This window comes from Eubalaena glacialis, chromosome 11 (assembly GCF_028564815.1).
Source record: "Eubalaena glacialis isolate mEubGla1 chromosome 11, mEubGla1.1.hap2.+ XY, whole genome shotgun sequence".
NCBI classification, from domain to species: Eukaryota; Metazoa; Chordata; class Mammalia; order Artiodactyla; family Balaenidae; genus Eubalaena; species Eubalaena glacialis.
This window is the reverse complement of record NC_083726.1, coordinates 89,218,819-89,245,673: the sequence shown is the minus strand read 5'-3', so window position 1 is coordinate 89,245,673 and position 26,855 is coordinate 89,218,819. Positions and strand designations below refer to the sequence as shown.

The 26,855-nt window shown below is 37.8% G+C and overlaps 1 protein-coding gene across 2 annotated transcripts in view; it reads right to left on the bottom strand.

Moving 5' to 3' along the window:
* The window catches only part of PKP2 (plakophilin 2), an 83,765-nt gene that overhangs the window by 26,515 nt on the left and 30,395 nt on the right, over positions 1–26,855 (bottom strand). For both annotated transcript variants that reach the window (XM_061204150.1, XM_061204149.1), the window contains exons 5-6: positions 18,273–18,480; positions 10,259–10,436 (exon numbers count right to left, since the gene is read on the bottom strand). In XM_061204150.1, coding sequence (XP_061060133.1) covers positions 10,259–10,436; positions 18,273–18,480 — 386 coding nt within the window. The remainder of the gene's footprint in view (positions 1–10,258; positions 10,437–18,272; positions 18,481–26,855) is intronic.

The window sequence follows — 26,855 nt, the reverse complement described above, 5'->3', positions numbered from 1 at the left end:
CAATGAACATTGTTTTCCCTATTGCAAAATTTGTATCACCTGTCAGTGAGTAACTTTAGTCATGAAAAGTATGTAATTCCAAAGGAATTACCTACAGAAAGCACCAAGGCCCACGGTAAATGCTGTGGCAGGCAGATGCGTATTCTGTAGAAAAATGACCTGATACCTGACAGATATGGTGTATCCGACAGTTTTCGAAGGATAAGCTGTGCATGTTCTCCTGTCTGAATGCGATCGCACTGTAGCAGCTCCAGGTGGGCAGAACTGGAGTCACTGTCACAAGTTCATTAATGAAGCAAAGATTTTACCTGCTGAGCAGATTCACTCTGCACCACTGCTATATAAAGACCAGGGAAGTCCCTCTCAGAACTGATCTCACTGTCAAGTTAGTAAAGGGACAAAGTCACTGGTCTATGCAGAAGTTCTACTTCAAAGTAGACTGAAGGAATTTAGCTACACTAACCTAAGTCAACCACAATGCCCAAAATACTACTCATGTGGCCAGTTCACTGTTGGCTCTACACCCAGTGGGGGAGGCCATACCTCCAATGAACTTGTAGCAGTTACAATATTTGCTAACATTTATTTTTATGCAGTTAAGATTCACTCTTATTAGAGCTAGTCAACACCTGTCCTAAAATCTTTTTAGAGTAACTTGGAGTCAGAAATAAGCAACTATTCAGAAGACAGCTCTATTGTCGTGAAAATTGAGACTATTTGATTACAGGTTCCCTACAGGTCCCTTTCTAACTCACATCTCCTTACTGACTTTTATACTCATTGTGACAACATCTACCCAAAGTTGTCTACAAAGCCATCTCCTCTCTTGGAAAGATCTCCCAGTTCTTATGCTTTCTATCTTCTCTGTTAATAGGAAATGTAGTGCAGAGTTCCACCTGCATAGGACTCCTAAAAAAAGACAACACTGAAATGCAGACACAATGCCCATAATGAGACCTGAACGTGACTATACACTGGCCTACCTGACCCTGCAAGGTTGCGAGACTGTGAAGGGCAGAGGCTTAATCCACAGCAGAGCAGTCTGTAGACATGTGACTAATATCAATGTATCCAGCACACTGATGAAGAGCTTGGCCCTGGAGACAGCCTTCCTGGATTAGAATTCCAGCTTTGTCTCTTACTAGCTGTATGATGTTGGGAAAATCTCTTAACCTCTCTGAGCTCCAGTTTCCTTATCTATAAAAATGGGAAGGCCTACTTTACAAGGGTTGCTCTGAGAATAAACTGAGGAAATCCTCATAAAGCATTCTGAACAGTTTTTACAACGTAAATATTAGCTATTATTATTATAAATTAGATATACAGATGAAATAAGAATAGATATTTTAGTAAGCAAATACTATGATGCTCAATTTCCCAAATATTTTGCAATAGTCTGCTTCTGAAAGTAGTTCAAATCAGTGGTTTGGATTGACTTTGCAAACACTGTTTAAAATGGTGTCATTATGATGGGAGTGGATTCAGGCAATAACATACCTGAAAAATGTGTGCCAACGAGGGCACTGCTTCACCCAAACCATGCAAGTCTGTTATTCCTTGTTCATAAAAGGAGACTACAGGAAAAGAACTGTAACCAACATCTTTACTTTTAGATTTCCACCTTCCCAATACACCTTTCATGTTGATATTATAATTTTTCTTCTTCATGCAGAACTTATATTTCTATCCTCCCCACGCTACTAACTTTGCTTACAGAAGAAAAATATTAACTCCTTAACATGATTTATAAGGCCCCCTCAGTCTGGCTTTAGCTAATGTTTCCAACTTCTGTTTGATTACTTTCCATCACAAATTTGATACCTTGCCAGACATGATTATCCACCTAATTCGTAATGGATTTTCATTTGCTCACTCGTTCATTACTCATTTCACTCAAATACTTTATACTTGCTTACTATATGTCAGAAACCTTGCTATGTGCTAGGAATTAGAGATTAGAAAAATGCATAGGCTTAGCTCTTAGAGTTCACAATCTAATAAAAAAGGTATGTAAACAACTTCCCATAAAAATAGTAATGTAATACAAAGTCTGTACAGAGGTGACTTACCTGTAAAAAGTCCTGTTTGAATTCTTAAAAACAAGTAATGGCTTTTGCCTGAGGCAGGAAAATGTTTTACATAAAAGATGAACTTTATCTTTGCTATTATATGATTAGGAGATTAAGTAATCAGTAGGCAGATAATAGAAAATGTTTACCAGGCAGCAAAATTGAATAAAGCCTTGGCTATATGAAATTACCTACAATATCTAAGGAAAGCAAGTACTTTGTAGCTTGCTTGTACTTTGGAGTATGTTTGCGGGAAAATGGGAAGTAAGATTGTAAAGAAGGTTGTGGATAGACTGAGAAAGGTTGCATATGCTGTAATTGAGGAAGGTGTCTTCTACTATTTTTGTTTTGTTTGTCCAGCAAGTGTTCCCCTCCCTCTTGCTACTTTAACAGACCTTGTTGCCATTGTTGCCATGAAGCAAGTATCTGATCCAGGTCTGGTCAATCTAGGGGACAGAGGCTCAAACGATACACAACTTTCAGAAGCAGGGTCAGGGTTAAACCTTCCAGGGGATTGACATTTAAAGAAAGAAGTGCACTTTTTCTGCTGGGTGGCTAAGCAAGGGCTGCCTGTGATTTAGGGATCAGCTACGTGGAGAAGGCTTGTTTGCATTTTTAGAGAATGAGCCCAGTAGTCTCCAAAGAGGACGAGTAAGCAGAGATGAGATATATAGGCATACCTCGTTTTATTGTGCTTTGCTTTATTGAGCTTCACAGACATTGCATTTTTTTTTTTTAACAAATTGAAGGTTTGTGGCAACCCTGTGTTGTTAGATGATGGTTAGCATTTTTTAGTAATAAAGTATTTTTAAATTAAGGTATGTATATTGATTTCTTTAAGACATAATGCCATTGCACACTTAATAGACTGTAGCATAATGTAAACATACTTAAATAAGCACTGGGAAACCGAAAAAATCGTGTGACTTCCTTCATTGCAATATTCACTTTATTGCGGTGGTTTAGAACCGAATCCATATCTCCGAGGTATGCCTGTAAATAGGAGACTGAGTCCTAGAGATGCTGAATTTCTGTCCCAGTCCTTGAGGCCATGGTTGCTGGTGCACTTCTTTCACTTCCACAAGTGACCATCAACATCTCAGCCAAATGAGCCACTTGATTTAAGGAACTCTGAATTGTGTATCTGCCATATTCAATTGAAAGAGTCCAGAGTCTGCCATGCTAAGAACTCTGTTGCACATGGTAAGGCAATGGGAGCGACAGAAAAATTATAAGATGCAAAATGTTTTTAAATGAATCAAAATGTTTTAATGAATAAAAAATACATTAAAAAGCGGTTCCAAGTAGGTGGAGTCAAGATGGCATACTAGGAGGACGTGGAATTCACGTCTCCACAAAACTAGGGCACTTACCAGGCACTGGTGGGGGCACATGGACATCTAAGGGGACAGGAGGAACCCCCAGCGATCGGTTGTTAATTATAGTTTTATTTTTCCTAATATATTTTTTATCTTTCTAATTTTATTTTGTTTTTTATTCTTGATATTGTACTGCTTCTTTTTTTCTTTCTTTCTTTCTTTTTTTTTTTTTTACTGCACCACAAAGCTTGCGGGATCTTGGTTTCCAGGCCAGAGGTTGGGCCTGAGCTCATGTGGTGGGAGCTCCGAGTCCAAGCCCCTGGACTAACAGAGAACCTCAGACCCCAGAGAATATCAATCGGAGTGAGGTCTCCTGGAGGTCCTCATCTCAGCACCAAGACCCAGCTCTATCCAACTGCCTGCAAACTCCAGTGCTGGACGTCTGAGGCCAAACAACCAGTAAGACAGGAATACAGCACCACCCATCAAAAAAAAAAAAAAGAAACGACAAAAAAATATCTTACAGATGAAGGAGCAAGGTAAAAACCTACAAGACCAAAAAAATGAAGACGAAATAGGGAAACTACCTGAAAAAGAATTCAGAGTAATGACAGCAAAGATGATCCAAAATCTCAGAAACAGAATGGAGAAAATACAAAAAACAAGTACCTAGAAGAACTAAAGAGCAAACAAACAGTGATGAACAACACAATTACTGAATTAAAAAGACTCTAGAAGGCATTAATAGCAGAATAACTGAGGCAGAAGAACAGATAAGTGAGCTGGAAGATAAAATGGTGGAAATACTGCCAGGGAGCAGAAAAAAGAAAAAAGAATGAAAAGAATTGAGGACAGTCTCAGAGACCTCTGGGACAACACTAACCGCACCAACATTCAAATTATAGGGGTCCCAGAAGAAGAGAAAAAGAAAGGGTATGAGAAAATATTTGAAGAGATTATCGTCGAAAACTTCCCTAACATGGGAAAGGAAATAGTCAATCAGGTCCAGGAAGCACAGAGAGCACCATATAGGATAAACCCAAAGAGAAACATGCCGAGACACATATTAATCAAACTACCAAAAATTAAATACAAAGAAAAAATATTAAAAGCACAAGGGAAAAACAACAAATAACATACAAGGGAATCCCCATAAGGTTAACAGCTGCTTTCAGCAGAAACTCTGAGAGCCAGAAGGGAGTGGCAGGACATATTTAAAGTGATGAAAGGGAAAAACCTACAACCAAGAGTAATCTACCCAGTAAGGATCTCATTCATATTTGAGAGAGAAATCCAAAGCTTTACAAACAAGTAATAGTTAAGAGAATTCAGCACCACCAAACCAGCTTTACAACAAATGCTAACGGAACTTCTCAAGGCAGGAAACACAAGAGAAGGAAAAGACCTACAAAAACAAACCCAAAACAATTAAGAAAATGGTAATAGGAACATACATATCGATAATTACCTTAAATGTAACTAGAGTAAATGCTCCAACCAAAAGACACAGACTGGCTGAATGGATACAAAAACAAGACCGATATATATGCTGTCTACAAGAGACCCACTTCAGACCTAGGGACACATACAGACTGAAAGTGAGGGGATGGAAAAAGATATTCCATGCAAATGGAAATCAAAAGAAAGCTGGGGTAGCAATTCTCATATCAGACAAAGTAGACTATAAAATAAAGACTATTACAAGAGACAAAGAAGGACACTACATAATGATCAAGGGATCAGTCAAGAAGAAGATATAACAATTGTAAATATTTATGCACCCAACATAGGAGCACCTCAGTACATAAGGCAAATACTAACAGCAACAAAAGAGGAAATCAACAGTAACACAAAAATAGTAGAGGACTTTAACACCCCACTTTCACCAAAGGACAGATCATCCAAAATGAAAATAAATGAGGAAACACATGCTTTAAATGACACATTAAACAAGATGGACTTAATTGACATTTATAGGACATTCCATCAAAAAACAACAGAATACACTTTCTTCTCAAGTGCTCATGGAACATTCTCCAGGATAGATCATATCTTGGGTCACAAATCAAGTCTTGGTTAATTTAAGAAAATTGAAATCGTTATCAAGTATCTTTTCTGACCACAATGCTATGAGACTAGATATCAATCACAGGAAAAAAACTGTAAAAAATACAAACACATGGAGGCTAAACAATACAGTATTAAATAACCAAGAGATCACTGAAGAAATCAAAGAGGAAATCAAAAAATACCTAGAAACAAATGACAATGAAAACACGATGACCCAAAACCTATGGGATGCAGCAAAAGCAGTTCTAAGAGGGAAATTTATAGCAATACAATCCTACCTCAAGAAACAAGAAACATCTCAAATAAACAACCTAACCTTACACCTAAAGCAATTAGAGAAAGAAGAACAAAAAAACCCCAAAGTTAGCAGAAGGAAAGAAATCATTAAGATCAGATCAGAAATGAATGAAAAAGAAATGAAGGAAACAGTAGCAAAGACCAATAAAACTAAAAGCTGATTCTTTGAGAAATAAAAGAAAATTGATAAACCACTAGCCACACTCATCAAGAAAAAAAGGGAGAAGACTCAAATCAACAGAATTAGAAATGAAAAAGGAGAAGTAACAACTGACACTGCAGAAATACAAAGGATCATGAGAGATTTCTACAAGCAACTATATGCCAATAAAATGGACAACCTGTAAGAAATGGACAAATTCTTAGAAAAGCACAACCTTCTGAGACTGAACCAGGAAGAAATAGAAAATATAAACAGACCAATCATAAGCACTGAAATTGAAACTGTGATTAAAAATCTTCCAATAAACAGAAGTCCAGGAGAAGATGGCTTCACAAGCGAATTCTATCAAACATTTAGAGAAGAGCTAACACCTGTCCTTCTCAAACTCTTTCAAAATATAGAAGAGGGAGGAATACGCACAAACTCATTCTACGAGGCCACCATCACCCTGATACCAAAACCAGACAAAGACGTCACAAAAAAAGAAAACTACAGACCAATATCTCTGATGAACACAGATGCAAAAATGCTCAACAAAATAGTAGCAAACAGAATCCACCAGCACATTCAAAGGATCATACACCATGATCAAGTGGGGTTTATCCCAGGAATGCAAGGATTCTTCAGTATATGCAAATCAATCAATGTGATACACCGTGTTAACAAATTGAGGAATAAAAACCATATGATCATCTCAATAGATGCAGAAAAAGCTTTCAACAAAATTCAACATCCATTTATGATAAAAACCCTCCAGAAAGGGCATAGAGGGAATTTACCTCAACATACTAAAGGCCATATATGACAAATCCACAGCCAACATTGTCCTCAATGGTGAAAACTGAAACCATTTCCACTAAGATGAGGAACAAGAAAAGGTTGCCCACTCTCACCACTATTATTCAATACAGTTGTGGAAGTTTTACCCACAGCAATCAGAGAAGAAACAGAAATAAAAGGAATCCAAATCGGAAAAGACGAAGTAAAGCTGTCACTGTTTGCAGATGGCATGATACTATACATAGAGAACGCTAAAGATGCTACCAGAAAACTACTAGAGCTAATCAATGAATTTGGTAGAGTAGCAGGATACAAAATTAATGCACAGAAATCTCTTGCATTCCTATACACTAATGATGAAAAATCTGAAAGTGAAATTAAGGAAACACTCCCATTTACCATTGCAACAAAAAGAATAAAATACCTAGGAATAAGCCTACCTAAGGAGACAAAAGACCTGTATGCAGAAAACTATAAGACACTGATAAAAGACATTAAAGATGATACAAACAGATGGAGAGATATACCATGTTCTTGGATTGGAAGAATCAACATTGTGAAAATGACTGTACTACCCAAAGCAATCTACAGATTCAATGCAATCCCTATCAAACTACCAATGGCATTTTTCACAGAACTAGAAATAAAGATTTCAGAATATGTATGGAAACACAAAAGACCTCGAATAGCCAAAGCAATCTTGAGAAGAAAAATGGAGCTGGAGGAATCAGGCTCCCAGACTTCAGACTATACTACAAAGCTACAGTAATCAAGACAGTTCGGTACTGGCATAAAAACAGAAATATAGATCAATGGAACAGGATAGAAAGCCCAGAGATAAACCCACACACATATAGTCACCTTATCTTTGATAAAGGAGGCAAGAATATACAATGGAGAAAAAATAGCCTCTTCAATAAGTGGTGCTGGGAAAACTGGACAGCTACATTGAAAGAATGAAATTAGAACACTTCCTAACACCATACACTAAAATAAACTCAAAATGGATTAAAGACCTAAATGTAAGGCCAGACACTATCAAACTCTTAGAGGAAAACACAGGCAGAACACTCTATGACATAAATCACAGCAAGATCCTTTTTGACCTCCTCCTAGAGAAATGGAAATGAAAACAAAACTAAACAAATGGGACCTAATGAAACTTAAAAGCTTTTGCACAGCAATGGAAACCACAGACAAGGCGAAAAGAGAACCCTCAGAATGGGAGAACATATTTGGAAACAAAGCAACTGACAAAGGATTAATCTCCAAAATATACAAGCAGCTCATGCAGCTCAATATCAAAAAAACAAAGAACCCAATCCAAAAATGGGCAGAAGACCTAAATAGACATTTCTCCAAAGAAGATATACAGATTGCCAACAAACTCATGAAAAGATGCTCAACATCACTAATCATTAGAGAAATGCAAATCAAAACTACCATGAGGTATCACCTCACACTGGTCAGAATGGCCATGATCAAAAAATCTACACACAATAAACACTGGAGAGGGTGTGGAGAAAAGGGAACCCTCTTGCACTGTTGGTGGGAATGTAAATTGATATAGCCACTATGGAGAACAGTATGGAGGTTCCTTAAAAAACTAAAAGTAGAATTACCATATGACCCAGCAATCTCACTACTGGGCATATGCCCTGAGAAAACCATCATTCAAAAAGAGTCATGTACTACAATGTTCACTGCAGCACTATTTACAATACCCAGGACATGGAAGCAACCTAAGTGTCCATTGACAGATGAATGGATAAAGAAGATGTGGCACATATATACAATGGACTATTACTCAGCCATAAAAAGAAACGAAACTGAGTTATTTGTAGTTAGGTGGATGGACCTAGAGTCTGTCATACAGAGTGAAGTAAGTCAGAAAAAGAAAAGCAAATACCATATCACATATATATGGAATCTAAAAAAAAAATTGTTCTGATGAACCTAGGGGCAGGACAGCAATAAAGACACAGATGTAGAGAATGGACTTGAGGACACGGGGAGGGGGAAGGGTAAGCTGGGATGAAGTGAGAGAGTAACACTGACATATAGACACTACCAAATGTAAAACAGATAGCTAGTGGGAAGCAGCCGCATAGCACAGGGAGATCGGCTCGGTGCTTTGCGACCACCTAGAGGGGTGAGATAAGGAGGGTGGGAAGGAGACGCAAGAGGGAGGGGATATGGGGATATACGTATGCATATAGCTGATTCACTTTGTTATACAGCAGAAACCAACTACATTGTAAAGCAATTATACTCCAATAAAGACGTTAAAAAAAGAGAAAAGCAGTTCTAGTGGACTGTACAGCAGATAAATTTCAAGGGATACTACCTAGAGAATTTCTGTCTACTGAAATAGCCCACCAAAGCCCAGCTCATTTGGCAGCTCTGATCCCACTCAGCTGGCATGAACAGTCCTTTGTTCTGCATTCCTGCAGCACTTCACTTGTTCCTGACACGTGTTCCTGAAACTTCTGATTTAGTAGGTCTGGGGTGAAATCTGAGAATTCTAATAAGTTCCAGGTAATGTACATGCTACTAGTCCAGGGGCCACGCTTTGAGAATCACTGCTCTAACATATTTCATTGCATTCTAGTTTATTTGCTCATCTGCATCCCCTGCTAGATTAAAGGTTAGTCAAGAATTTTCTTATTCATCTTTGTAAAACTCTCAGTCGCTAACATAATTCTTTATAAAAAACTGGCATTTGATATGCATTACTGTGTGATTAACTGTGGAGATAAGATAAACATCTTACCATAATAAATTCCCTCTGTTATCATCCAAACAGATTCCCTCAAAAAGTGAACTGTGAAACTAGAGAAAAGATCAAAAGGCAGAATATGACCGAACTTATTCTGGGCTGCCTAATTTTAATTACATATCTATCCGGTTTCTTTTAATCCTTGGACATAAAGGACAATGATTATTTTCAAATATATATAAGAAAGCTTGAGAGGCACACTTCTACAAAAGTTGAGACTAACGTTTCTTCCTCCTGCATGTGTTTCTATTTCCTCTTGGTTTAGCTGGCATCTGACAGCCCAGGGGAGAAAACATTTCTAGCAGTTTTTCATCCCAATATTTAGAAATGCTGATCAAACTAACGTTTTTTGTAAGCTATTCTTGTGGCAAGACATTCTATCCTTTTAGGCTTTGTTGCCTATTTAAAAACAGCAGGTTCAAAACTATTTTTTTAATCATGTCATTAAATTATATTTTTGTGAACTAAAAATACACCATGGAGCCTGGCTTAAATCCTGTGAGATAGGGAAGGCCAGTGTGCCTGGACTTCTAGGTGTTCGGATTGGATTTCTAGTTTCTTTATTGGAAGACATGCTCTCTCTCATGAGCTAATGTGGGTAGCTTCTGGAATCAAACATGTCTGGAAAAAATACTCTTTCTACATTGTGCTTCTAGTATTTAGAGTGATCTTTATAATTTTTACCGTATCTCCAGGTAATTGGTAGAGTTTTAGACAGATCTGGATGCAATATTTAAAGTGTACAGAGAAAAGATTGAGGGCGGTTGTAGAGTGGTATTACCTTAGGCATCCTGTGACATTGTAGAATATATCAAAATCGAGCAAACCATTCGCTTTGGGGTAGTCTCCTTCTGGCCACCCCGAAAAGGGGATGATGATATTCTCAGTCAGGATAAGCAAGGCTTCTATTACCATGAGATTCTTAAGTCTGTCATTAGAGGACAAATTCCACAGCAAACCTAGAAAAGCAAAGAGTACCATCAAAACAGTGCAGGGTTGGGTCAAAATGACTGCTGAAAAGATCAGTTAAGACCATCACCCCTAGAGCTATGGCTAGTTATAAAAGGAAAAAAAAACAACAAGGTAGGAGGAGACAGCCCTTTTCCCAAGGGAAAGAACCTGTTTAGACCTCATTAGATGGCAATGGAAGCTGTTCCATAAGAATAATTTAAAAATATATATATATGTATACTAGTGGTGAGACAATGGAATATTACTCAGCCATAAAAAGAAATGAAATTGAGTTATTTGTAGTGAGGTGGATGGACCTAGAGTCTGTCATACAGAGTGAAGTAAGTCAGAAAGAGAAAAACGAATACCGTATGCTAACACATATATATGGAATCTAAAAAAAAAAAAAAAGGTCATGAAGAACCTAGGGGCAAGACGGGAATAAAGACACAAACCTCCTAGAGAATGGACTTGAGGACACGGGGAGGGGGAAGGGTAAGCTGGGGGACAAAGTGAGAGAGTGGCATGGACTTATATACACTACCAAACGTAAAATAGATAGCTAGTGGGAAGCAGCCACATAGCACAGGGAGGTCAGCTTGGTGCTTTGTGACCACCTAGAGGGGTGGGATAGGGAGGGTGGGAGGGAGGGAGATGCAAGAAGGAAGAGATATGGGGACATATGTATATGTATAACTGATTCACTTTGTTATAAAGCAGAAACTAACACACCATTGTAAAGCAATTATACTGTAATAAAGATGTTTAAAATATATATATATATATGTATACACACACATATACATAGAGAGAGAGAGGAAGAAAGAGAACTTACAATGTAAAACTATACATGTTTAATCAAGAACATAAATGAATGCCAAAAATCCTTATTGCTGTTTCTCTTAAAAGACCCTACCACAAAGCTGACTTATTAGTATAATAAATTCTGGGCTCACCAACAGGAAAGTCTGAAATGATCCTGTTGTAATTAAGAGTTCAGCATTTTAAAAGTCATAGTTTTCTCCCTTAGATACATACATATCTAAGGACATCTCTGCCTGCCTCCTGCTCCCCACTACCTGCAACTCCCACCTGACATCTGCCTTCCAATAACAGCAGGAAGAGCCTCTAGAAAGCTTTTGCCTATGCCTGTCAACAGTAGGCTGCTCAACATCACCAATTAATATTTATTAACTCCTACCCAATGGCAGACTTTATGTCCTCCCAGAATTTATGCTGGCTCTACCTCATCTACTTCTTATATTACAGTTTGGCAGAGAAGGAGAGACAAAAGCATTTTATCTACCTGCCAACTTGCATGGCCTAAGCATTGGTCTAAGACTGGTACCACATTTACTCACTTAACTTTCCTATTCCTCTTGAATCCCCTCCACCCACAATTAAAAAGAAAGGCCATATAAGCCAACTCAGGAAGAAATTAAGATAACAGAATACTGTATTTCCCAGGGCATTTGTGAGACAGGGACTGAAGCTGGGTACTGAGAGAGAATACAAAGTGGCATATACACTTAGGATTTGTTTTTCTCACAAATTTGGTGCTCAAGTACCTCTGATTCAGTGGAAGGACTATACCCCTATTGCTTGCTATTCCAGTGACTCCCAGCAGGTGTCAAGTTGCTTTGCCATCATTCATTCTTCAGTAAGTTACTCTAACTCGCTATCATCCAGGAAAGGAGAAACAGAGAGGGGACAGAAAGAGGAGGGATCTTCATTTTCTTCCTATTTATGCCCCCACCGCCCAGTCAGTTAATTCTTACCTCTTAAATTTACTGCTTCATCTGCATGAAGGTCAGAGGAAGCACAGATATACAGGACAGTCCACTTTATGAAAAAAGCAAACAAGGTGGTCTTGCCAGAATTACATGGTGATATCACCTCCCCTGATATTAACGACTGAAATAATAGTCTGTATGGTTAAAGCTTAGTAGTTAATCAACCATACTTGTATTTGGCCCATCAATTAGCACACCCTAGGCCTAATGTAGTCTTTTGGGCTTAAACAGTTTATTTTGTGTACGAGTAACTAATTTTTTAAATAACCAAATTTCCACCATAGCTTACATCTAGCTGCCATTAGACAGAACAATGCTGGGTCTAGTGCTTCGTGAGGACTAGAATTCTGGTTGATGAGAAGGTCTTTTCCTGATCAAACTGGCATTTGGGGTTAGTCATGAGCAGTGTCCCTCCGCCACAGGTTTTGCAACACAATGACTTCATGGGTCACACCTCATCTTAAGAGGCCCTGGAGGGGGACAGACAGATTAAAACTCCAAAAACTCCTAAGGTGGTTGAAAACAATTGAAAGGCAGGTCTGAGGTTGAGTTTTGGTTACTAAGCAACAAAAGAAAGCTAAAAAGAAAAGAAAAAAACAAGCTTCCTGTCCTAAATAAGCAAACAAATTAACAGTCTCTGCCTGTCAGAGGCTTAAAAATGTGAAGCATAATGATATTTTCTCTCTTTAAAAAGGACCACACAGAGCACTCAAAGGAAAAGTACACCTTACAATAAAAACCAGAGAGGATTAGTTTGAACAAAGGGAGTGGAATTTTCCTCCAACAGTCAATGTCCTTTGTAGCTTGTCATGCTGTACTATTTCTACAGAAGTATAAGGTTTGGGGAGTTTTAGTATAATTTTTGAATTTTTAATGTAGGATATTGTACAGAAATGCCATGCTTGCCAAATTTCTGTATGGTACAAAGCTAAGGAAGAGCTTAAATGTTCACTAGAGATTCGGGATTGTACTTATACACACACACCCTCACACACATACATACAAAATCAATAAATGACCAATTACAAATTGGGAAAATGTGCATGCCGATATGGGACAAAGGGTTAAATACCATTAATATACAGAGTTCTTATAAATCATTAAAAATTCAATTACTAGTAGAAAAATTAACCCAAAGCTAAAAGAGTCTAATATACATAGGAATGCAGGCTCTCTAGTAACTAAAGAAATGCAAATTCAACAACTACATATCATTTTCTGTGGCTATAGAAGACAAAACCAGACCAATGAGCGGAAATTCTGAGGAAGGAGATTTTGGCTCAGTGAAAGTATAAACTTCTAAGAGAGCTTTGAAGAAAACAGAAAGATCTGCTTATAAGATCCAGCACTATCACTGGAGCCAATAAAAAAAAATGAGCTCATCCTTTATCAAAATATCGACAAGGGGGTTTAATCTTAAAACTAGAGTGTTCGAAGAGACTAACAGTCACCAAATGAGCCCAGTGACAAATTAGAATCACATATTCCTGGGCCACACCACAAATTTACTAAGCCTGACTCACAGGATGAATTCCAGGAATTTATACTTTAAATATGATTCCAATTTCTCACATTGGGAAATTAATGGTTTAGATGACCCTAAATAGATGTCCCTTTCAATGATTAGATTCTATATTCCCTGATACTGTATTATATTTAGGGTTTGGATTTTCATTTGTTTCACCTTTAACTTCCGGTCAATTTAATCATAGTGCCTAAATTTCTATTATTATAGTTCTTTGTTGTAGCTGTTCTGTCTGTAATTTTCTATCACTAAGTTCTCATTCTAGCCAAAAAGAAGGGGAACTGGATTCTGGTAAGGGATATACTTTGAATAATTAGCAATTATAAGAAAGATAATGATAACTGCATTATCCAGAAACTTATTGCCAATTGATATCTACAAAATGCAGCTACCTAGTAAAGGGATTTAATAGATATTGAAACCCATGTTTTATTAATATTGCTCTTTAGGACTGGAAATATAGTTATTTAACTAAATCTGTATAATGTTTAGTAGCAAAACTTGTAAATTTTGAGATTAAATCTTCAAGGAGGAGCAGGAGGAGGAGAAGTGGTTCTTTTTAAACTTGTTTTTCAAAATTATCACAGAGCAGGAGGAATATACGTTTTTGCAATTTCCCTTGCATGGATCTACTCCTCCTTTCACCTAACTTCTGTAAGTCTTACATGGAATATCACATGATAGCAAAGGTCATTTATTCAAAACTATAAATAAACCCAAGGTACCTTGTTGCACCATTACAAATGCAGAATAAAATAATTATACATTTAAAGAACGTGCATAATGAATATTTTATATAGTAAAATGTTTTCGTATTTTATGAAAATACAGAAATCCAATTAAATATTTTCATAAAATTTGCAGAGATCAATATGCATTTTCAACATATTTCATTGACAATCATCCCCTGACTCTTCCTTATGTAATTTGCAGAAGAGGGACAATACCCTACTTCATTGTTATCATGACCTGTTTTAACCCAAGGCAGAGCCCTACTCACTCCAGTTAAGTGCTCATTATTCAGTGACCTTAAAGATGAACTTTTGCGACTAGTATGTACTGTTTTCATTTCAACTAAATACACAACCACACTCACTTGGTAAGGGAGGGGGAACACACTCATGGGAGGAAAGTCTTTGATCCTGAAGTCTTTTCTTTAGAAGAGGGAAGAGCTTCCCTCCTAGGCTGGTACTGAACATGCCAGAAAAGTTAAGTGAGTTGACTTTCTTTCCCAGCGAACAAAGCTCTGGTGCTGAACTTCTCATGCATATATAGAAAAAGATGGTTTAGTTTTTTATATCCTGGCCAGAAAAGTCAGGGTCTTATCTGAAAACACACCTGATTCTCTCATTTGTGTGTAATCTAGATATTCCCAGGCCATAAAACTCTTTTTTTATATTTGGTCAGGCATCCACAGCTGTTGAGAAACTTATATGAGTACCACAGTTGTTACTGCAATAACATACTGGCACAAAATAAGTGGCAACTTAATATGAAAGGACACAAAGGTAGTTCAGAGAAGCCCCTTCCTTCAAAACTCTGCGGAGAGGAAAGGAGGGGCCTGAGAGTAAAGTACAGAAGGATGGTATTTGAAAGTGCTTCAGAGAGAGAAGTGATACTTGAGTAGCTATTGAAGAATGAGAAGGTTTATACCAGGTGGTCTAGGTATGAAAAAGGATTCCACTCCAAGACAACAGCAGAAGCAAAGGTATCGAGACAGATGAGACATGGAACAGAGCAGCAAATTCTTTAGGATTTCGGAGCCTGGGCTAAAAGGGTATGAAAAGAGACACTGCTGCCAATGGTCACCAGGCTCACATCATAAAATCTTTGTGTGAGATGCTACAGAGTACAGACTTCAACATAGGTAATGGAGAAAATAAAGGGACAATATTTTTATTTTAGAAAGAAATCACTAGAAGCAGAGTGGTGGACAGACTGGGAATGCGCAATACTGAATCATAGAGGCCAGGCACAAGATTACTGCAAGAGTAGACCAGAGAGATGAAGAGGGTTTGAATCCAGGCAGTGGCAAGAGGAGAGAGAGGAAGGGCCGAAAAGGAGCAAGGGAGAGCTCTCTGATCCAAGATCTCAAAGACAAAGCCCCTTCCCAAAGAAGTGTAAAAATGAGTCACTCTTTGCCCCCAAAACAGTAGGTGGGAGCCACTTTGATATACCAAAACACCCAGATAATACTGGGTTCAAATCTGGCCTTGTTCTTTGCTAGCTGTGCAACCTTGGGCAACTCACTTAACCCCCTGAGCCTCACACTGGTCATATGTAAAAAGTCAATAATACCATACCTTATGGAGCTGTCAGGAAGAACAGAGATAAAAAATGGAAAGCCCAAGCTTATGACTAGCCTGTAATAGAGGCTCGATAAAAAGATGTTTACAAAATAGACAAGAAAAGATTTACATATATGGTTACTCGCTTTGTGTTTTTTTTTTTTTTTAAATTGGGGTATAGTTGTTTTACAATGTTGTGTTAGTTTCTACTGTATCGCTTTGTGTTTCTAAACAAAGATATAAACATGTCTAAATCAGTCAACAATTTATTTTTGAGGCCCAAAAAGCACTTATTTAGCACTTCCATTAATAGAGCTAAAGGAAGTTATTTAGTAGGATTTGTATCAAACATTCAACTATCAACTCAATTCAATTAATATGTAATGAACACCTTCTGGTAGGGATGTTTAGCTTATACTAGAAATCCTGGGAACTGCACAATCAAACTCCATTTGTCAGCTCTGTAGATTATCTAAAGAAGACTGGATGGTTTCTGTGGCATCAATACCACAGAACATTCTCTGTCCTTAGTTTCCTTCTTCCTACACAAAAGAAGAGGAAGTTCATAAACAATGGATTATTTCCTTGACACACAGCCACACATCCTCCCAAGCTTTCTGACTACCACGCACCCTAACCTCTATCACTCTATTACCCAAGTTTCCTCTGAATGACCAGCAGCTTCTTTGCTTTGCTAGTGATTTTCACTTTGCTGGGAATAACTTTCATACTCCTTCAAAACACTAGTCCAAAGCCTAACCCTCTTTTAAGGTCCACGGTGAAATATATCTCCTTCATGAAGTCTTTTCTGAGTGTAAAACAGAATAATCTGTTTGATTCTCTTTCGTGGTTCATAACTGTTTTTTAATAAAGAAAATGTTAGGTTCTAAACATGAGGTTTGGTTGCTGTTTTTTTGTTTTTGTTTTTTTTTTAATGCCAACCATCACATAATTGTTCACGTTTTAGTAGATGGAAAATAAAATTCACAATCTCTCTAGACTGTGATTCACCCTGGTTGGCACTTGAAGGCTGCCCTCTAAATGTTGGCTGAATGAATGAATGAATGAATGAATAAGTGATATCACTCTTAATTTCTGTAGGTATTTTAATGTAAGTCGTGGATATGAAAGGAAATCTCTCATGGGACATGACAGCATGCTGGCAGAAGGGTAGTACGGTGCAACCCTTCATATAGTTTTATAAAATTAAAATATATTGAGATAGAAAAATGTGATATTTTGAGATATAAATGGATAGAGAGGATATAATGACAACATTTTTATAGAAAAAAAGAATACTGTTGTATAATAAAGGATGGCAAAAGTGCAACATATATTCAGTTCAACTTAAACAATATTTATAGAGTACCTCTTTTAAATAAGTATGAAGACTGTCAACTATTATCATTAAAAAAAACTTTTATATGATATATTAGAAAGGGTTAACTTCTTTGGACCTTAGTTTCCTCATCTGTAAAACTGAGATTTAATATCCAATAATACCTAAAAATACCTCAAAACCTAAGGTTTTTGTGAGAATAAATTAAAAATGTCTACTACCTGGGACACTGAAGATACTTAAAAGTTTCCCCAAGGCAATACTACTGATGATTACACTCAGTGATGTTTCTTGCACTCTTTGTAATGTGTTCATGGAGCTTTAGCAGAGAGCTGATGAACCATTTTCATTTCATTTTCAATGAACTATTTTCTCTTCTATCATACGTACTATTCATTTAAATGAAACTAGGCCTCCTTTCTCCATGCTTCAAGAATTATCAAAACCATTAGTTTAGTTCTATCTGATTATTTTAGTTTTCCAATCCATGCACAGAAGGGAGATATTTATTTTTCCAAATCAGTATTTGAGTAGAAATATAAAATGGAGAACTGAAAAACATATCCAGTCATGCTTTTTTCTTTTTTGGGGGTGTAGAGGGACAGGTAAGCTAGGAAGCTCGTATTGAGAGAGGTCCAGGTGATGGAAGCTGCATAGAATTTCTAATTAAAAATATTAACCAAAAGCCTCAGAATAATTTCCCCTTCAGAAAAAAGGAATTCAAACTTGACTCGAATCTGGGGTCTAAGCCAGCAGTAATAATGTTCCTTGAAAGCCCTCTCAGATAACAATGAGCCCATCAATCATTTGTTCCAGGAAACTTCAGAAAAAACAGATGATATTAACACATCTGGCTGGGGTGCACTGCGTTACCTCCTGTAATAGTCAGTAAGCACTACCTGTTATTTGTTTCTTAGTCTCCAAGTCTCTGGTTTGCTTCAGCACCTGGACCAGCCGCGGTACTCCATTGAGTTCAGCTACCTCCAATTTGTTGTCATTATCTTCAAACACCAAGTTTCTCAAGGCCCCACACACAGCTCGCTGGATATCTTCATTCTGAATTTTTAGGAGCTGTAGAAGCTTGGGGATGCCATGAAGCTGATTAACCTGGGGAAGAAGTAGATGCATATTTCAGATATTTATTAATTTTGATGTGGCATTAAAAATCTTCAACGTAATATGAACAGATGAAGTTCACCGACTTCGTTGATAACTTCCACCAATCAATGTGTGGCACAACCTGGGACTCCAGTGTTCAATATACCCCTGCTCTAAGGCAGTATCTCTCATCAAGGAGCTTAGAATAAATCTGCGAAATTAAGACTGAAACCTATGAAAAAATTAAAGGGCAAAGTTAAGTGATAAAGGGTGAATAAGTGATAAGTGGATAGAAAGAGTTGAATAATAAAAGCCTTAATCATAATGAAGATGAAGAGAACTGGGAATCAGAGAAATAAAGTTTTATGGAAGAATACTACATTACATGAATTTTTTTCCAGGACAGAACTATACAGTCAATATAATATTTTATTTATTTATTTATTTTTGGCTGGATTGGGTCTTTGTTGCTGCGCATAGGCTTTCTCTAGTTGCAGCGAGCAGGGGCTATTCTTCGTTGCAGTGCGTGAGCTTCCCATTGCGGTGGCTTCTCTTATTGCAGAGCGTAGGCTCTAGGCACGCGGGCTTCAGTAATTGCAGCACATGGGCTCAGCAGTTGTGGCTCGTGGGCTCTAGAGTGCAGGCTCAGTAATTGTGGCACACGGGTTTAGTTGCTCCACGGCATGTGGGATCATCCCAGACCAGGGCTTGAACCCGTGTCCCCTGCATTGGCAGGTGGATTCTTAACCACTGCGCCACCAGGGAAGTCCTATACAGTCAATATAAATAATAGAAATCACTCCCATCAGTAGTAGAAATAAAAATTCATTTACCATGGCAACTGTAGTAGCAATGCAAAACTAACCTTAAATGCAAGCTATTTTTTTTTTTTATCGAGGTATAAATGACATATAACGTATTAGTTTCAGGTGCAGAACATAATGATTCGATATCTGTATATATCGTAAAATGATCATAAGTCTATTTAACATCCATCACCACACATAGTTAATTTTTTTTCTTGTGATAAGAACTCTTAAGATCTATTCTCTTAGCAACTTTTTACAGTCACCATGCTGTACATTACATTCCCATGACTTATTTATTTTATAATTGGAAGAGTGCAAGCTATTTTTATGATCAATTGCTTTCAGTATTTAAAAACATTGAAATAAATTATGCAAGCATTTTAGGTAAATAACATAACTTTACACTTTTTAATGTGCTATTTTAAAAATATTTCTTCTATACACATATGCAAGAAAGGGCATGATATTGGAGAAAGAACCAGAGGGTCAGAACTAGGAATAAAAAAGAAAAATAGAAGGTTTTGATTCTGAAACCTAAGGCTGTTTAAGAAGAGGCCAAATAATGAGTCTGAATAAAGTGACTTTGTGTTTTAGGCTGCAAATGTTACCTAAAGAAATCAGGAGGAGGATGCAGCACTGCTGAAGAGAAATGTTAAGTTGCAGACTGAGGGCTTTCTTTCTCAGAGGGTTCCACTAGCATCTGATTAAAATTTTAAGTTGGTAAGAGCTTTTGGTAAAGATCTCAGTCATTTTCACCATCTTAATGCAGAAATTTTTAGGAATTAAGTTGCTGTGAATGAACATAAGTTTCCCATTCAGATGATGTTCATCACTTATGAATGATGCCCTAACTGCACAACAGTTCCCACTCAGGAGAGAGCTGCACACCTGGTCCAGTGGCACATTTCACATTTTCTATGTCTCTCATAGACAGACAAATGGAATTTAAGACACTGTCTTCCAATCTTACATCTTCCTTTGTTAGGACTGGGGAGTAGACTAGCAAGTCAGGAATAAAAGTCAAGGTTGTAAAATAATCTAGTAAAAATAATAAACATAATAATAACCACAATAATAACAAAATAACAACTCTTCCTCCCACTTCTATCATTAGGAGGTATAGGCATAGTGTTAAGAATTTTATGTACATTCTCTAATCAATAACTTGCAAGAACCTTAAGAGGAAAGTACTCTTTTGGTCCCTTTAAGGCTTCAGTGGCAGCAGTAAGGAAGAATACTTCCACTTTTGGCTCCCTTCAGAGGAGACATTTGCAGAACAGGAAACAACTGGGAGACTGGCTATCCCAATTTTGTTGGGCTATGTCTAAAGCCATTCTAATGTATTTGTATGAAAATGCTAATAATGATAGCTACCAATAAGATCTGGTCCAGCAGATCATCTATTTGATCACTTCATCTATTCCTATTATTACACTTCCTTAAAAGCAGAAAGGCACAACTTATTTGAAAACAGCCTGTAACTCATGTGTTTCACTAATTCTGTCAATTTCTATTTCATAGTTAGGTTTTATGATGGTTGAATTCGTACGCTCTAGACTTCATAAATGGCAGCTAGACGATAGAAATATTTTATTACTTAATTTACAACTAATAAGTTGCCTTCTTCAAAATATGATGTGAAATGGCCTCCTGGCTAAATTGCATTTCCAGCTGTGATGATAGCATGAGTGAGAAGTGGCTAGTGGAAGCCTCCACTGCCCTGCCTGGGTGGCATGAATGGCTGTCTTCTGCTAACAGCCCTCTAACCCATTCCCTTACCCTGTCACCTTTATCCCCTTGGCTTTCAGCACTTGCTCCAGTCTGGAAAGAAGGAACTGCAGACACCTGATACTCAGATAAATGCTGAAATCCAGCTACGGCTCTGCTCATTGTAGAATGTGACCCCCTAGTATCTGGCACCTACCTCATATTTAAAAATAGATTTTAGTTACCTTTATCCATTTTATCAAATAGATATATATCATATCAAATACAAGAAGGTGATAATATTCTGCTCATTGCCTATAACTAGGGCAGTTGGTAGTGACTCCTATTCACATTAGGTCCAACGTTAAATGCACTGTTCTTGCCCCTCTGAATTCAGGGAAACAGGTGGGACCAGAGAGGTTGCATATGTTTGTTATACTGAATCCTCAGGGGATTTGTTCCCCCTTTGGGAAAGGAAACAACCAGACTAACACGAACATCTCAGAACTTTAAAAAAGCTTCATTTGAGATGGTTTCTAAATATGTGAAAGGGGAAAATCGTATATTAGAATTTTAACTTTCTCCTTGACTGTTCTGATTCTTTTCCCTGCCAACTCTAAAAGAATTAAATGATGAGGGTTTCTGGTGGCAAATAAGTTGAGGGAACAAACTCTGTTGGCCCCCTCATGCCTGGTGCCTTTGCTCTCAGTTCCTTTCCTATCTGGAATGCTCTGCTCACTCTGCTTTTCTTCTGGCAAAGTCCTACTCATCCTGCATAAGCCAGCTCAAATGTCACCTCCTCTGTGAAGTGTCACCTTCTTTCTCTCCCTTCCCTCCCATTAGAATTAATCTCTCCTTGCAAATTGGTATAACCTTTCAGGAAGGCAATTGTCAATATGTGTCAAAAACTTCAAACATATTCACTTTTAGTAAACTTCATTAGGAAATAATTTGAAATGCAGACACAAACTAACATGATAATAGTAACCACATTATTTATAATATGGAAAAATAAGAAACCATAAATGTCCAAAGATGGGGGAAGACTGGTTAATGATTAATTGTCACATATCCATATACTGAGGTGTCCACAGGAGAGGCACAGCAATGTTTGAACTGACATTTTATTTGTCATATAGTTCCCTCATCAGTCAAATGGGGATTGTGCAAGATTAGCAGTGTGCTAGGCCCAGAGTAGTTATTCCACACATGATAGCTACTACTGTGACCATTAATACGCCACCATTAAAATGAAGTTTACAAAATATGTATATATATATATATATATATATATTTTTTTTTTTTTTTTTTGGCCATGCAGTGGCACGACCAGGAATCAAACCCGTGCCCCTGCAGTGGAAGCGTGGAGTCCTAACCACTGGACCACCAGGGAGTTCCGTTTACAAAATATTTTTAATGTTATGAGAAAATGCTTGAGGCAATGTTATTGAAAAAGTTGAATAAAATATCTAATGCATTTCTGCTCACAGACATAAAGAAGGGAATGAAACTAGGGGGTTTGGGAGAAATGGTGGGGTTATAATGTATGAATGGGGCATGCCACTTTGTATTTTTTTAAACAACAAGCATGTATTTAGGCATGCTTTTTAAAAACAAAACATCCCCATAAAGCTACATATTCAATTTGATGACAGCTATGTACATGTATGCATTAAAAAAATCAGAGAGTAAAACCAAATGATAACAATAGAGGGACTGTGGGCTTTTTTCCTTTTTTCTTTCTTAATTTCTCAAATTTCTTATAATGAGTTTGTATTAGTTTTACAGTAAGATTTTGCAAGACAGTTATGGCAGTCACTGCTTCGGTGATGAGATTTGAAGCAGGCATAGAAACAAAACCAGCTTAAGAAGGGTCTTGCAGATTAAATTAAGGGATTTGTCCTTTATACTGCAGGCAAGCAGGGCAGATATTGGAAAGGTCTTGCTGGATGCTGTGAAGAGACTGGGATTAGGAGTGGATAAGAATGGAGGCAGAGAGATTAATTAGGAGGCAGCTGGATTAAAAGGATGATGGTGACAGGGATCAGCATCATGATTAGGGAGAGCAAGATGTAGGCAGATTCAGGACACTTTTTTAAAAAAATATTTATTTATTTATTTATTTTTTGGCTGTGTTGGGTCTTAGTTGTGGCACGCGGGATCTTCGTTGAGGCATGTGGGATCTTGTGTTGTGGCGCTCTGGCTCTTCGTTGTGGTGCACGGGCTGCTCTTTAGTTGTGGCATGCAGGTTTTCTCTTCTCCAGTTGCGGCACGCGGGCTCCAGAGCACATGGGCTCTGTAGTTTGTGGCACGCGGACTCTCTCGTTGAGGTGCATGAGCTCAGTAGTTGTGGCATGCGGGCTTAGTTGCCCCGTGGCATGTGGGATCTTAGTGCCCCAACCAGGGATTGAACCTGTGTCCCCTGCATTGAAAGGCAGATTCTTTACCACTGGACCACCAGGGAAGTCCCCAGGACACTTTTAAGAGCAGCATTAATAGGACTTGAAGACTGCATGAACATGAGAAGTAAGGAAGAAAGAAGGTTCAAAGTCTCTGTTCCTATTTTGGTGTCAAACTACCTGGGTGAACTACCACTCACAGAGGAGTGAGTTATTATTTCAGGGCAAGCATAGTATGATTATCTGATTGCATTCTCACAACAACTCTTTGTAGTAGGACTATTAGTTCCAGTTTAAAGGAAAGCTGAGGTTTAGAGTGGTAAAATATCTTGCCCAAGGTCACCCAGGTAATTAGGTTGCTGGGATTCACACCCAGCCCCTGGCTACTCTTGAGAGTCAATGCTTAAACCACCACATACCCTACCTGCCAACCCAGCAGAAAGAACAAGTTTAGAAGGAGAACTGACTGAACAGTAGAGAAAAAACAGCAATGAAGATAATGTGTTCATTTTTAGATAAGTTGATATTGAGTTCAGTGGGATGTCTAGCAAATAGACGGACATGTGGTTTGGAACCCAGGGAAAGATAAGGTCTGGAGATGCTGTGTCATTAGCACTCAGATCACACATTAGTGGAAGCCAGAGGAGTAGATGAGGTGGGTCAGGAGATGGTGTCAAATAAGAAAAGTCCCAGGAAAGCATCTAGGGAACATAAACATTTAAGGTACAGGTTGCAGATAATTTTTTTTTTTTTTAACAGAAGAAACCTGAAGGAGTCAGAGAAATGGAAAAAGAGCCAGGAGACTCTGGGCCAAAAGAAGAAAGTTTCAAAAAGGAATGAGGGATTGACAGTGTTAAATGCTGAGTCTTAATCAAATAAAATAATAACTGAAAAGTTGCCATTGAAGTTTATGATTTAAAATTTTGATCTTTATATTCAAACTGTAACTGTTTTTTGTAAATAACATTAAAAAACTATAGTACCATTCTTAATATTAATGGGATTTTGTTAATGCCCTTGGGTTATATTTTCATTTCTTAGATTTTCTACCAAGCATATACGTGTATAGGTTTCATACAGTTTTCATGTTTCATCACTTTTAAAACCAGTCTTTGTTCTAGCTTTATTACAATGAATAAGAGCTAAGAAGGCAAGCATAGGTTTAATCCTATATGCAAGCAAAATGATATTTACAATCAAATTAGTAATTTAAGAGATAGTGGAAATCTAGCCCAACTTGGGTAACAAGAGAAAATTTCATGTAATTCCACATTATAAAATGAAAGCATGTATAAAAATGCTGAGTTTTCAAAATTGGGAATAAAAAAAGATTTGTGTATAAAGAAGGTTTATTACTAGCTAATGTATTATTTTAAAAAATGCTTACTTATTTTTTCCATGGAATAAACATAGGCAAAGGGTCAGTGAGAAATACCCAAGACTTACGTAACTTTTAAAAGTAAAAATAGATGGGATAGGTCTTTTGAAGCAATACATAAAATAGATATCATGAAGAAAAATACTGACAAATTTACTTCATAAGAATTTAAAATTAGGGACTTCCCTGGTGGCACAGTGGTTAAGAATCCACCTGCCAGTGCAGGGGACACGGGTTCGAGTCCTGGTCCGGGAGGATCCCACATGCTGCGGAGCAACTAGGCCCGTGTGCCACAACTACTGAGCCAGTGCTCTAGAGCCCGCGAGCCACAACTACTGAGCCCATGTGCCACAACTACTGAAGCCCGCGCGCCTAGAGCCTGTGCTCCGCAACAAGAGAAGCCATGGCGATGAGAAGCCCGCACACCACAACGAAGAGTGGCCCCCACTTGCCGCAACTAGAGAAAGCCTGCACTCAGCAACAAAGACCCAACGCAGCCAAAAATAAATAAATTAATTAATTAAGAAAAAAAAGAATTTAAAATCATGCACAATGAAAGATATCATAAGCAAAGTTAGGAAACGACACTGTCACATATGTAGCAATGGATTAACGTGAATAGGTAAAGAACTCCTACAAATAATTAAGAAACAGACACACGTCTTGGGACTTCCCTGGTGGCACAGCGGGTAAGACTCTGCGTTCCCAATGCAGGGGGCCCAGGTTCGATCCCTGGTCAGGGAACTGGATCCCACATGCATGCCGCAACTAAGAGTTCGCATGCCACAACTAAGGAGCCAGCAAGCTGCAACTAAGGAGCCCGAGAGCTGCAACTGGGGAGCCTGCCTGCCACAACTAAGACTCAGTGTAACCAAAATAAATGAATAAATAAATAAATAAAATATTAAAAAAAAAAGAAACAGACACACGTCTTCGAAAAAATAGCCAATGAATTAAAAAATGACAATTGACTGAATAAATACAAAGTCAAAAAAATATCAAAAAATGCTCATCTTCATGAATAATTAATGAAATGCAAGTGAAAAAAAAAATCAGTGGAAGCTCATTTGTCTGACTTACTAACTGATCTGCAGGATTAATCACATTCTCTTTTCCCTCTGTGACATCCACAGATTTTGAGTACTATCAAAGCTGTAGGTTAGTATATGTTGGCCTTTGCATTCTTATTTCTTCTAGTTTACCAAGAATAACTTAGGTTTCTTACCCAATGCATTTATGTCAGTTATACTTGTTATTGTAATTATGTAATTTATTTACCTATTCTGAAAAAGCTCTGTGTCTCTGAAAACTAATTTGAATGCTTTAGAAAGACTAGAGAAAGGTGAAGAGCTTTAAAAAGCTCTGTAATTGGTTGTGGAAGAAATTAACCTAAAAGACTAGGTAAAAATATAAGAATCTAGAAGGATACGAACTCAGATGAATAAGCGCCACTAAGTTCCCATCTCACTCCAAAAAAACTAAAAATGGCAAATGAAACATAATCGGCATAGTTTATGTATGAAAGACAATGACAAATTCTGTGTGTGTGTGTGTGTGTGTGTGTGTATAATTTTTTAAAAGAATTTCTCTGTAACTCTGATTACCTGATCAGTTATTCGTCTTGATTTCCAGAAATGGAGAATTTCTTCTATAAAGAGATACCTTTCTTTCTCCTTATCAGATTAACAAAAATGAACAAAAAAGAATAATATGTTGTGGTAGTAATGGTACATGTAAATAGGCACTTTGACACCATGCTGGTGGGAGTGTAAATTTGTATAATTTGGGGGAAGATTTATAGGAGGTTATTTATCAAAATTAAAAGTGACTAACTAGTAATGAGGACTGGATTTACCTACCATTTGAACAATTTTAAAAACCAGACAAGGCTTCCCTGGTGGCGCAGTGGTTGAGAATCTGCCTGCCAATGCAGGGGACACGGGTTCGAGCCCTGGTCTGGGAAGATCCCACATGCCGTGGAGCAACTAGGCCCGTGAGCCACAACTACTGCGCCTGCACGTCTGGAGCCTATGCTCCGCAACAAGAGAGGCCCGCACACCACGATGAAGAGTGGCCCCCACTTGCTGCAAC